A 12,711-nucleotide genomic window follows, 5' to 3' on the forward strand; every position below is an offset into this window, starting at 1 on the left:
TTTTGTGAACACGTTTGAGTTTCTGTAGGGTGTGTACCTACAGATAACATTTCTGATTTGCAGGGTTTGCAAACATTTCACATTTTTCAGATAGGGCCAAATAATTCTTGTGATGAGGTTGTACCAATTTCTTATCCTATTAGAAGTGTATGAGCTCCATTTCTCTGCACTTTTGATAATGATTCATATTGTTGCACTTTGTTTTTGCCATTCTGATGTATATGAAATGACATCTAATTGATATTATTTGCATATTTCTGATGAACTTTGAAGTTAAGCATCTTTTTATGTGTTTAGTAGCCAATGTATACCACTAAAGACAAGATACTTGTTACCACCTGAATTAGCAAAAGTAGAAACTCCATGTAGATCCTGTTTTCTCATGCTGTAACTTCTGAATTGAAGTTTCTTGTGGCATTTGTGTGCTTGGTGATAACTAGGGCATTTAGTCTGATTCTAACTACAAGAAAAGCTGGGAATTTTGAGTTTTGGCTCAATTTAGGAAGGCAGAACTTATAATATGGGAATTTCTATAAAATATCCTAGAAAGGCCAAACAAATGACTATGGGCAAAAATGAATATGGCAGATATGCACTCTGTTCTAGTTCTAATTTTCTAAAAAGTATGTGTTTAATTGAAAAATTTTCAACTTCTGTTTTGTCCCCTATTAGGATGATTGTTTGATTTTTTTTCTTTTAATCTGTTAACATGTCTAATTAAATTAACAGGTTTTTCTACTTATTAGGACATCTTTACATTCTCTGGAAGAATAAAACTTGATAATGATATTTAAAATATTTTATTTCTTTATTTATTTGACTGTGCTGGGTCTTTGTTGGGAGGGAGGTCAGAGAGGGAGGGGATATATATATATATATATATATATATATATATATATCTGATTTACTTTGTTGTACAGCAGAAACTAATACAACAGCAGAAAAATTCATGCAATATCAATTAGATGTCATTTCATATGAAGTATTGAATACAAGATTTCATTTTGTAAGTGTTTTCACTGTTTTTCAGTTCTAAGTATTTTCTAATATCATTTATGATTTCTTCTTTTGTTTTTTGGAAAATTTTTAGTGTTTTCTAATTTTCAAATGTAAAACTTTGTTATTAATTTCTAATTTAATGCCTCATATTAAAAGAAGATGGTGTATAGGATATGTAATCTTTTTTGTTTCTTTGATTTGCTTTATTACAGCATATGATCATCTATTTTTGGTGAAAAAGATATGTTAACTAATTGTTAAGTAGATAAGTATATGTGTATTCCTTAGTTCATGGTTATCAAAAGGATTCTTTACATGCTTTCATCATACAAATTATTGGCCTGATTGGTCTTCCATTTATTGAAAATCTATGGGTTTGTCATTTTCTCCTTGTAATTAAGTTTTTGCCTTACATATTTTGAATCCATGTTACCCATACATAAATTTTTTTTTTACCTGATACACATTTTTAGTATAATAGTTTGTCCTGAAGAAAAGTGTTTATCTTACCGTCCATGCTATTTGTATTTTATAGTTCTGTGACTTTATCTTGATCAAAATTTGCCCATATATGTTTCCATCACTTCATTTTCAACCTGTGTTTTTATGCGCCCTTAAGTTGTGACTCTTCTATATATAATACACAATAAATAACTACATTATTTGTTTATCATTAGATTATATTGCTTATTTCTATTGTCTTATATATTCTTTCCCCTCATGTTCTTATATGCTTTATTTTTTCTTTCCTTTCTGTGGGATTGAAGCATTTTTCTACATTCCCATTTGTTTTTCTCTTTTGTAAGTTTCACATTCTGTTTCTAGTATATCCTTGGTGATTACCTTGTTAATATATATACTTGACCTTAAATTTAATATCTCCACTCTTCTCCAAATAATACAAGAATATGTCAATCCACGTCTCTTTGCTTCCTCCCTCCATTTGGTTGCTGTCATTATTTATTCTACTTTGTTTTCATAGCCCTTATCATCATTTGTAGAGAGCCATTATTTGTTTAATTTACCCATAAGCTTGTCAGCACTTTTGGTCACCATTCCTTCTTGTGTCTTCCTGCTGGTTTCATTTTCAACCACATGAAAAATTATTTTAGCAGTTCCTTTCCTAAGGATTCATTCAATCATTTTTTAATTCAAAAATATTTATAGATTAGCTACTATAGATCAGGTAGGGTTTTAGGTGCTAGGGATATAGCAGTGAACTAAATAAAGTCTCTGTTCTTGTGCAGCATCCAGGCTAGTGGAATGAAAGAAAGAGCAAGCAAATGAAAGTACATTTTTTTCAGAGCTATCTGACAAAATAATGCATGAAAAAACATAATGCATAGTAAGGGGAAGAGGGATTACTCTTTATGATAGGATGGTCAAAGAATACTTCTCTGATATGGAGATTTCTGAAAGAGGCCTGAATTCTGTGAGTGACCCAGCCATGAGAAAAAATGTATTTTATTTACCTAAACTCATCTTTATTTTGAAACCACTCTTACATATTAATCTAGTTGGCTATACAATTCTTTTGACTTCTATTGTTGCTTTCAAGAAGTCTGCTATCAAATTGTCACCTCTTTATAGATAATATGCCTATTCTATTTTGTTGTTTTTAAGATCTCCTCTTTGGTATTTTTCAAATTCATTGTGTATTGGCTTGGATATATTTTATTATACTAAGCTCACAACTGATTAAGGTTTTTTTATTAATAAATTTATTCATTTTAATTGGAGGCTAACTACTTTACAATACTGTAGCGATTTTGCCATACATTGTCAGGAATCAGCCACGGGTGTACATGTGTTCCCCATCCTGAACCCCCCCCACCCACCTCCTTCCCCATCCCATCCCTCTGGGTCATCCCAGGGCACCAGCCCCGAGCACCCTGTCCCATGCATCGAACCTGGACTGGTGATCCATTTCACATATGATAATATACATGTTTCAAAGCTATTCTCCCAAATCTTCCCACCCTCACCCTCTCCCACAGAGTCCAAAAGACTGTTCTATACATGTGTGTCTCTTTTGCTGTCTTGCATACAGGGTTATCATTACCATCATTCTAAATTCCATATATATGCGTTAGTATACTGTATTGGTGTTTTTCTTTCTGGCTTACTTCACTCTGTATAATAGGCTCCAGGTTCATCCCCCTCATTAGAACTGATTCAAATGTATTCTTTTTAATGGCTGAGTAATACTCCATTATGTATATGTACCACAGCTTTCTTATCCATTCATCTGCTGATGGACATCTAGGTTGCTTCCATGTTCTGGCTATTATAAACAGTGCTGTGATGAACATTGGGGTACACGTGTCTCTTTCCCTTCTGGTGTCCTCAGTGTGTATGCCCAGCAGTGGGATTGCTGGGTCATATGACAGTTCTATTTCCAGTTTTTTAAGGAATCTCCACACTGTTCTCCATAGTGGCTGTACTAGTTTGCATTCCCACCAACAGTGTAAGAGGGTTCCCTTTTCTCCACACCCTCCCCAGCATTTATTGCTTTGTAGACTTTTTGATAGCAGCCATTCTGACTGGCGTGAAATGGTACCTCATTGTGATTTTGATTTGCATTTCTCTGATAATGAGTGATGTTGAGCATCTTTTCATGCATTTGTTAGCCATCTGTATGTCTTCTTTGGAGAAGTGTCTGTTTAATTCTTAGGTCCATTTTTTGATTGGGTCGTTTATTTTTCTGGAATTGAGCTGCAGGAGTTGCTTGTATATTTTTGAAATTAATTTTTTGTCAGTTGCTTCATTTGCTATTATTTTCTCCCATATATAGTTTCCTTCTTTGTGCAAAAGCTTTTAAGTTTAATTAGGTCCCATTTGTTTATTTTTGCTTTTATTTCCATTACTCTGTGAGCTGGGTCATAGAGGATCCTGCTGTGATTTATGTCGCAGAGTGTTTTGCCTACATTTTCCACTAGGAGTTTTATAGATTCTGGCCTTACATTTAGATCTTTAATCCATGTTGAGTTTATTTTTGTGTATGGTGTTAGAAAGTGTTCTAGTTTCATTCTTTTACAAGTGGTTGACCAGTTTTCCCAGCACCACTTGTTAAAGAGATTATCTTTTCTCTGTTGTATATTCTTGCCTCCTTTGTCAAAGATAAGGTATCCAAAGGTGCATAGATTTATCTCTGGGCTTTCTATTATGTTCCATTGATCTGTATTTCTGTCTTTGTGCCAGTACCATACTGTCTTGAAGAGTGTAGCTCTGTAATACAGCCGGAAGTCAGGCAGATTGATTCCTCCAGTTCCATTCTTCTTTCTCAACATTGCTTTGGCTATTTGAGGTTTTCTGTATTTTCATACAAATTGTGAAATTATTTGTTCTAGTTCTGTGAAATGGAGAAGGCAATGGCAACCCACTCCAGTACTCTTGCCTGGAGAATCCCATGGATGGAGGAGCCTGGTAGGCTACAGTCCATGGGGTCACAAAGAGTCGGACACGACTGAGCAACTTCACTTTCTTTCTTTCTTTGTTCTGTGAGCAACCCTAGCAGTGCCTCAGGTTAGGGCTTTTCGCAGGATAGTTCTCTCTCTCTTTCTTCTCTCTCTCTCTCTGGCTATCCCGCAGTTTGGGTTGCTATCTCAGGTTAGTTCCTTCATATTGCCCTCAGGGCATTCCAGCTGGTCCTTACCCTAAGCAGTGCAGCCGGCACCTCCCTGATCAGCCCCTACTTGCTGGTGGCGGCTGTGAGCACTGGGAGTTGCCGTTAGGCACGTGGTCTGTTGGTTTTTAATTATTTATGTATTTATTTTTCCTCCTGGTTATGTTGCCCTCTGAGATTCTAAGATTCCCCACAGACCCGCCAGTGAGAGTGTTTCCTGGTGTTTGGAAACTTCTCTTTTAAGACTCCCTTCCTGGGATACATCTCCTCCCTACCTCTTTTGTCTCTCTTTTTATCTTTTATATTTTGTCCTACCTCCTTTCAAAGACAGTGGGCTGCATTTCTGGGTGCCTGATGTCCTCTGCCAGCATTAAGAAGTTGTTTTGTGGAATTTTCTCAGTGTTCAAATGTTCTTTCGATGAATTTGTGGGGAGAAAGTGGTCTCCCTGTCCTATTCCTCCACCATCTTAAGACTGCCCCCTGATTAAGGTTCCTGAAACTAAGATACTTATACTAATATTTCAACAATTCTGAGAAACTTTCATCCATTAGTATTTTATTGTTCCTCATTTTCTCTATTCTCTAACTTTCAGTATAGTTCAGTTCAGTCACTCAATCGCATCTGACTCTTTGCGACCCCATGGACTGCAGCACGCCAGGCTTCCCTATCCATCACCAACTCCCAGAGTTTATCCAAACTCATGTCCATAATTTTAGAACTTTGTTAGAAATATACACTGAAAAAGTTTTCTTCACATGTATTTTCTAGTTCACTAATCTCTGTTCAATAATATCTAATCTTCTATATAACATATCCATTGACTTTTTATTTTTGTTTCACAGAACATTTACTTCAAATAGATGGCTACTCCATTTCTTCTGAGGGATTCCTGCCTGCAGTAGTAGATATAATGGTCATCTGAGTTAAATTCACCCATTCCAGTCCATTTCAGTTTGCTGATTCCTAGTATGTCAACATTCACTCTTGCCATATCTTGTTTGACCACTTCCAATTTGCCTTAATTCATGGACCTGACATTCCAGGTTCCTATGCAATATTGCTTTTTATAGCATTGGACCTTGCTTCTATCACCAGTCACATCCACAGCTGGGTATTGTTTTTGCTTTGGCTCCATCCCTTCATTCTTTCTGGAGTTATTTCTCCACTGATCTCCAGTAGCATATTGCACCTACTGACCTGGGGAGTTTCTCTTTCAGTATCCTATCATTTTGCCTTTTCATACTGTTCATGGGGTTCTCAAGGCAAGAATACTGAAGTGGTTTGCCATTTCCTTCTCCAGTGGACCACATTTTGTCAGATCTCTCCACCATGACCCGCCCATCTTGGGTTGCCCCACGGACATGGCTCAGTTTCATTGAGTTAGACAAGGCTGTTGTCCTAGTGTGATTAGATTGACTAGTTTTCTGTGAGTATGGTTTCAGTGTGTCTGCCCTCTGATGCCCTCTTGCAACACCTACCGTCTTACTTCGGTTTCTCTTACCTTGGGCGTGGGGTATCTCTTCACGGCTGCTCCAGCAAAGTGCAGCCAATGCTCCTTACCTTGGACGAGGGGTATCTCCTCACCGCCGCCCTTCCTGACCTTCAGCGTGGGATAGCTGATTCTTTACCAGCTGAGTCGCCAAAAAAGCCCAAGAATACTGGAGTGGGTAGCCTATTCCTTCTCCAGTGGATCTTTCTGACCCAGGAATTGAACCAGGTCTCCTGCATTGCAGGCAGATTCTTTACCCACTGAGCTATCAGGGAAGCCCTCATATGTGAGGTTCTTGAGGGGTGAGCTATATATCGTATTGGCTGACTCTTGCTTATGACCATTTCCTTAGGTGTTTTATTGTTGTGAATTACATACATTTTTTCAGCAAGCATTTATTTATGGCTATGCCCCTCTAGAGTATTTGCTTTTGTAAGTCAGTCTAGCGGTATCCCCATCCTGAGACCTATTTTTATGTTAATTTCTCAACTTGTAAGACCCAAACCAGGTGTACATTTAAATATTTAGCTCAGATTAAATTTGAAGTTGCTAAATCTCAGTAGAAATGCTTCCCCTTACCCCTTCTCTATTTCATAATTCATGCTTGGATAAGTTTCCTTTCTTCATTTTCATGCTGTGGATTGGTTTTGTCTGGTTCATTTTATTTAATTCACCCTTATGCTGAGGGGCTTCCCTTGTGCCTTAGCTGGTAGAGAATCCGCCTGCAATGCAAGAGACCTGGGTTTAATCCCTGGGTTGGGAAGATCCCCTGGGGAAGGGAAAGGCTACCCACTCCAGTATTCTGGCCTAGAAAATTGCAAGGACTATACTGTCCATGGGGTTGCAAAGAGTCAGACATGACTGAGCGACTTTCACTTCACTTCACTATGCTGAGGTCAGAGCCCTTCAGGGTGTTGGTTTTGTGTGGGAATCTAATTCCAGTTTTAAACCTAGCATAGTCCTGGCTTACACCTGTCATTCTGATATAATTATTGATAAAGCCTCCTCTCATTCTCAAAAATGGTCCAGTTTAGATAATAGATTATATAATATCTTAATCCTTAAGCAGGGGTGTTCTTAGTGTTCTGCTGCTGCTAAGTTGCTTCAGTCGTGTCCTGACTCTGTGCAACCCCATAGACGGCAGCCCACCAGGCTCCTCTGTCCCTGGGATTCTTCAGGCAAGAATACTGGAGTGGTTTGCCATTTTCTTCTCCAATGCATGCATGCATGCTAAGTCACTTCAGTCATGTCCGATTCTGTGCGACCCCATAGACGGCAGCCCACCAGGCTCCACTGTCCACAGGATTCTCTAGGCAAGAACACTGGAGTGGGTTGCTATTTCCTTCTCCTCTTAGCGTTCTAGAGAAGGAGAAAAGCCAGACTGGCTAATTTATGGAGGTACAAATGGTTGGAGAAGAGCTTAGAGAAAATAAGGGCCAGTTTATGAAGTACTTTCTAGGTAAGGAAAAGGTATTGGTATTTATTCCAAATATAATTAGAAGCCACTGAGGGGGCTTCCCTAGTGGCTCAGTGTTAAAGAATCCTGATATAATGCAGGAGACGCAGGTTTGATCCCTAGGTTGAGAAGATCCCCTGGAGAAGGAAATGGCAAGCCACTTCAGTATTCTTGCCTGGAAAATACCATGGACAGAAGAACCTGGCAGGCTACAGTCCAAGAAGTCACGAAAGAGTTGAATACGACTTAGTGACTCAACAACAACAACATATTTTAAGCAGCTGCTGACTGCCTTGTTTTACCTGACTACCTAGATGTGTCTCCTATCCCTTGTGTAGTTTAGTAGCCAGTCAAAGATTTGGGCAGAGTTTGTACTCAGAATTTCAGACTTACCCTTTGAATGGTTTTGGTTTTTTCTCAAGGCTTCCCCCTGAATTTTCAGTTCTTTGGTCAACTTTGAGCTCTTTCTTCTGAGGTATATTAAGCCAATAATTTTTCTGATTTCTGCCAAATACACAAACATCACCCACCACAGATTTGTCATCTTTCATTTACTGGAGGATTCCCTTATTGTTTCTGTCTGCCTTTTTCCCAGAGCCCCAGTTTTTTCATTTGTATGTAGTGGTCAGCCAGGGTTTGGGGCAAAGTATATACTGGGGTTTGAGTTCCCATCCCCTCAGTGACTCTCTTGCTTCCAGGATTCCTACCCCCTAAGATTCCAGATGCTTATCCACTTTGAGCCATTAAGGCTGTGATATTGGACATAGAAATTCTAGGTTTGGGAGATCACCTTTAGAAAAGAAAGCCACAAACCCAATTTTAACCTGTTGCTGTTGCTATCTTTCAAGAGTAAACTTTCTTCAAGTTTCTGTCTGCTTTCAGTCATTTCCCATTGGTTTCAAATTGTCTATCTATCTATATGTTTTGGTTCAAATTTTATGATTAATAACTACAAGAAGATATATCCAAATGATTTAGTCTGCTGTTACCAACATCAGTAATGTTTATTGTTCTTTGAATTTGTATTTAGATGAATGGCAATTTTGAAAATTTTCTCCATGTTTATTAACAATTTCTATCTGTTTCATGAATTTTTCTGTTCATGTCATTTACCCATTTTTCTATTTGTGTGTTTGTTTTTCCTTATCTGTAAAGGTGCTTGACTTATTGAAGATAAGATATTAACTCATTAGATACACTGTTAGTTTGAGAATCAAATGAAATGTGTTTTAAAATTTAAGGTTTTGGTTGTATGGCAGTTGTTATATTGGCTTTTGATGTTCATATGGGATCATTTAGTAGAAGAGACAAGGTTAGGAGTTTGCATTTATTAGAGATGCCACTGCATAGAGAAGGAAGCTCTTGCCTTTTCATAAGGCAAAGTCTTGTGTTCAGATTGTATGATGTGCAGGGCAGCATTGGCAGTGATCTTCCTAAGTGAAATCTTCTTGGACATATTATTTATGTACTTATTGATTACCATGACATTATTTCTCAATCATAGTCATTTGCCCTACTTGCCAGTAACTGCTGTCAATAGATTGCTGCTTCTCTGCATCAGAGGAAATACTGCAAAGTAGTTAATATTTGCTAAGGGCACTGTGGATCCTCACCAGAACTCTGCTGAAATGTTGTTCTCTCTTTTTGTCCTTAGGAGTACACCATTGATGTATTTTTTCGACAGACATGGCATGATGAAAGACTGAAATTTGATGGACCCATGAAGATCCTTCCACTGAATAATCTCCTGGCTAGTAAGATCTGGACCCCTGACACCTTCTTCCACAATGGCAAGAAATCAGTGGCCCATAACATGACCACACCTAACAAGCTGCTCAGACTGGTGGACAATGGAACCCTCCTCTACACAATGAGGTCAGAGAGTGCCCAGCTCATCTAAAGTATCATGGGGGTAGGACCAGGGTTGAAAGCAAACTTACAAATTAGAAATGCACATAGAGGCATACATTTCCTAACATAGCTACAGGCATGTGCACTTACAGACCTAATATTATATATACACATATAAATACAGAGTTGGCTAACAAGCACATGAAAAACTGCTCATCATCACTCACTAATTATCAGAGAAATGCAAATCAAAACCACAATGAGGTATCATCTCATACTGATCAGAATGGCTATCAAACACATGTATACCTGTGGCGGATTCATTTTGATATTTGGCAAAACTAATACAGTTATGTAAAGTTTAAAAATAAAATAAAATTTAAAAAAAAAGCCTATAAATTAATAAGTTCTGGAAAAGGTGTGGAGGAAAGAGAACCCTCCTACACTGTTGGTGGGTATGTATATAGGACAGCTACTATGGAGAGCTGTATGGAGGTTCCTTAAAAAACTGAACATAGAGCTACCATATGACCCAGCAATCCCACTCCTGGGCACATACCTGGACAAAACTATAATTTGAAAAGATACACGCACCCCTATGTTTATAGCAGCACTATTTACAATAGCCAAAACATGGAAACAACACAAGTGTCCATTAATAGATGATTGCTTTAAGAAGATGTGATACACACACACACACAGTGGAATATTACTCAGCCATAAAAATATAATGAAATACTGCCATTTGCAACAGCATGGATGGACCTAGAAAATATACTAAGTGAAGTAAGTCAGACAAAGATAAATATTATATACTATCACTTATATGTGGAATCTAAAAAATAATACAAATGAATCCTATACAAAACAGAAATAGACTCACAGACATAGAAAACAAACATGTTTACCAAAAAGGTTGAAATGGAGGTGAAAGGGATAAATAAGGAGTTTGTGTATGAGATTAACAGATACACACTACTATATATAAAGTAGATTAAAAAAAAACAAGGACTAATTGTTACCACATGGGAAACTATACTCAATACTTATAATAATGGAAAGTAATCTGAAATATATATATATATAACTGATCACTGTGCTGTACACCTGAAACTAACACAGTATTGCAAATCAACTCTATTTCAATAAAAAATAGAGAATTGTCCATATGAACATTTTCAGACACACAGAGATATACTTTCACAATGTATAAATGTTTATGTGTACTCAGAGACATGTAATACACAGGTGTATACATAGTCAAAGTGAAAGTGAAGTGAAAATGAAAGTTTTTCAGTCATGTCCAACTCTTTGCGACCCCATGGACTATAGCCCACCAGGCTCCTCAGTCCATGGAATTCTCCAGGCAAGATACTAGAGTGGGTTGTCATTCCCTTCTTCAGGGGATCTTTCCGACCCAAGGATTGAACCAGGGTCTACTGCACTGCAGGCAGATTCTTTACCATCTGAGCCACCAGGGAATCCCTATACAAAGTCAAGGGTACTTAAATACAGACTCACAACCACATACACAGGCATGAACACGGTGACAGAATAGCATCTAGGTTTAACTGCAGCAATAGTCTATCTGTATGGTGCAGAATGATGAGAATCAAGTGAGATGTTAGCTATTTTCTGAAACATACAATGTAATATATATAAATGCAAAATTATAGCAACATATATGTCATGCCACGTTGCATGGGAATGCTGAGAAATAAATGAATTTCCAAACAACTTGAGAATATATCTTTTTATAATATATATATTTCCACATATATATATGTGGAAATATATATATTTCATACTTTTCTACTCCTAAAGTATAAAAACTATAACAATTTTTATGTTTTTCATGACTCATTATTATCATTAGAGTTTTTAGGTAAGGAAATTTTGCTTTTAAAATGAATAACTTTATTTTTTTAATATAAATTTATTTATTTTAATTGGAGGTTAATTACTTTACAATATTCTATTGGTTTTGCCATACATCAACATGAATCCGCCACGGGTATACACGTGTTCCCCATCCTGAACCCCTCTCCCTCCTCCCTCCCCGTACCAAAACGAATAACTTTAAATGCCTTTCCAGTTCAGTCAGATTCTTTGCCCCAACACTGAAAAACTTTCTTGGTTCTTGTTTTTTGATTTTTCTAGTTGCTCTGCTGTCATTTGTCACTTCCTAGGGCTCTCTCCTACATTAACGAGTATCAATTTTAAGTAACTTAGTGAACATTTATTGAATGGGAAAAATATGATCTTTCAGTGCAGGCTCTGTGGTATTTTAAGTTTATGCATTTGTTATTATACACAATGAATCTCAAATAATACAAGCCTGATAAACATGTGATGAATATATGAAGTGTGCTTGCCTATATGGTATATGCTATTCTTTCTTTACTTTAAATTTACTATTTATTTTTTCTGAGAGACAAGAAGATGGACAAGGAAAAATAGATAGTAAGTGAATTGTTAAGAGAAAAGTTGAATTAATGAAGAAGAGCTGAGAGAGTAGAGGAGAGAATCATGGAGAAAAGGGAAGTGGATAGAAGTGGAAAGAATAATGTGGAGATGAGGTCAATAAAATTAACATATATATTTATTTTATTGGTGTACTCCAAGATCTTTTCTACACATACACATAAATCATTCAAGAACAAATGGGTAAAGAAAAGAGAGACTATGAGAGGAGCAAAATAGAATAGAAAAATTGGTTTAAAAAAAAGGAGAAGATAAAATTTAAAAGCTAGATATTAGAATATCCTAAAAGTAAAAGGAAAATTTGGAGAAAAGTGTGAAGTAAATGAGAAGAAAGAAAAGAAGACATAGAGAAGTAGAGCAAGAGACAGTGGAGGGAGCAAAATTTTTGATGGAAGATTAGTAGTATTCATTAATTCATTTATTTATTCACCAAACATATTTTGACCTCCTAATACATACATGGCCCTGGACTAGGTTCTGGGTATGCAAACATTGATGATAAGATTTTAAGACAGTAGGGAGATGCCTAGTAGATAATCACAAAAAAATTAAATGATAAACTTATGAGTAATTATGAAAGAAAAGGTCATCTAACTCATTTTTTTGGATCAACTTGAACAAAGAGTTGCTGGATGAGGTTAACACCCAAGTTCCTGATTATTAGTATTGACATTCAGTTTTGTTTTATTGCAAATGTAGTCAAGAAAATTGTAGGTGGAAAGTGGAGGAAAGGGAGGAGGGACATCCAGGCAGAGAAAACCAATTGAGCAGTTGGAGGAAATTCAATAATATATTATAAGCAAGAA

The 12,711-nt window shown here is 36.9% G+C and overlaps 1 protein-coding gene across 3 annotated transcripts in view; it reads left to right on the top strand.

Annotated features, from left to right (window-relative positions):
• Nucleotides 1-12,711, top strand: part of GABRA3 (gamma-aminobutyric acid type A receptor subunit alpha3) — a 237,585-nt gene that overhangs the window by 148,872 nt on the left and 76,002 nt on the right. For all 3 annotated transcript variants that reach the window (XM_006059662.4, XM_044936782.2, XM_044936781.2), the window contains exon 5: nucleotides 9,225-9,445. In XM_006059662.4, coding sequence (XP_006059724.1) covers nucleotides 9,225-9,445 — 221 coding nt within the window. The remainder of the gene's footprint in view (nucleotides 1-9,224; nucleotides 9,446-12,711) is intronic.

Source organism: Bubalus bubalis, chromosome X (assembly GCF_019923935.1).
Source record: "Bubalus bubalis isolate 160015118507 breed Murrah chromosome X, NDDB_SH_1, whole genome shotgun sequence".
Classification (NCBI taxonomy): Eukaryota; Metazoa; Chordata; class Mammalia; order Artiodactyla; family Bovidae; genus Bubalus; species Bubalus bubalis.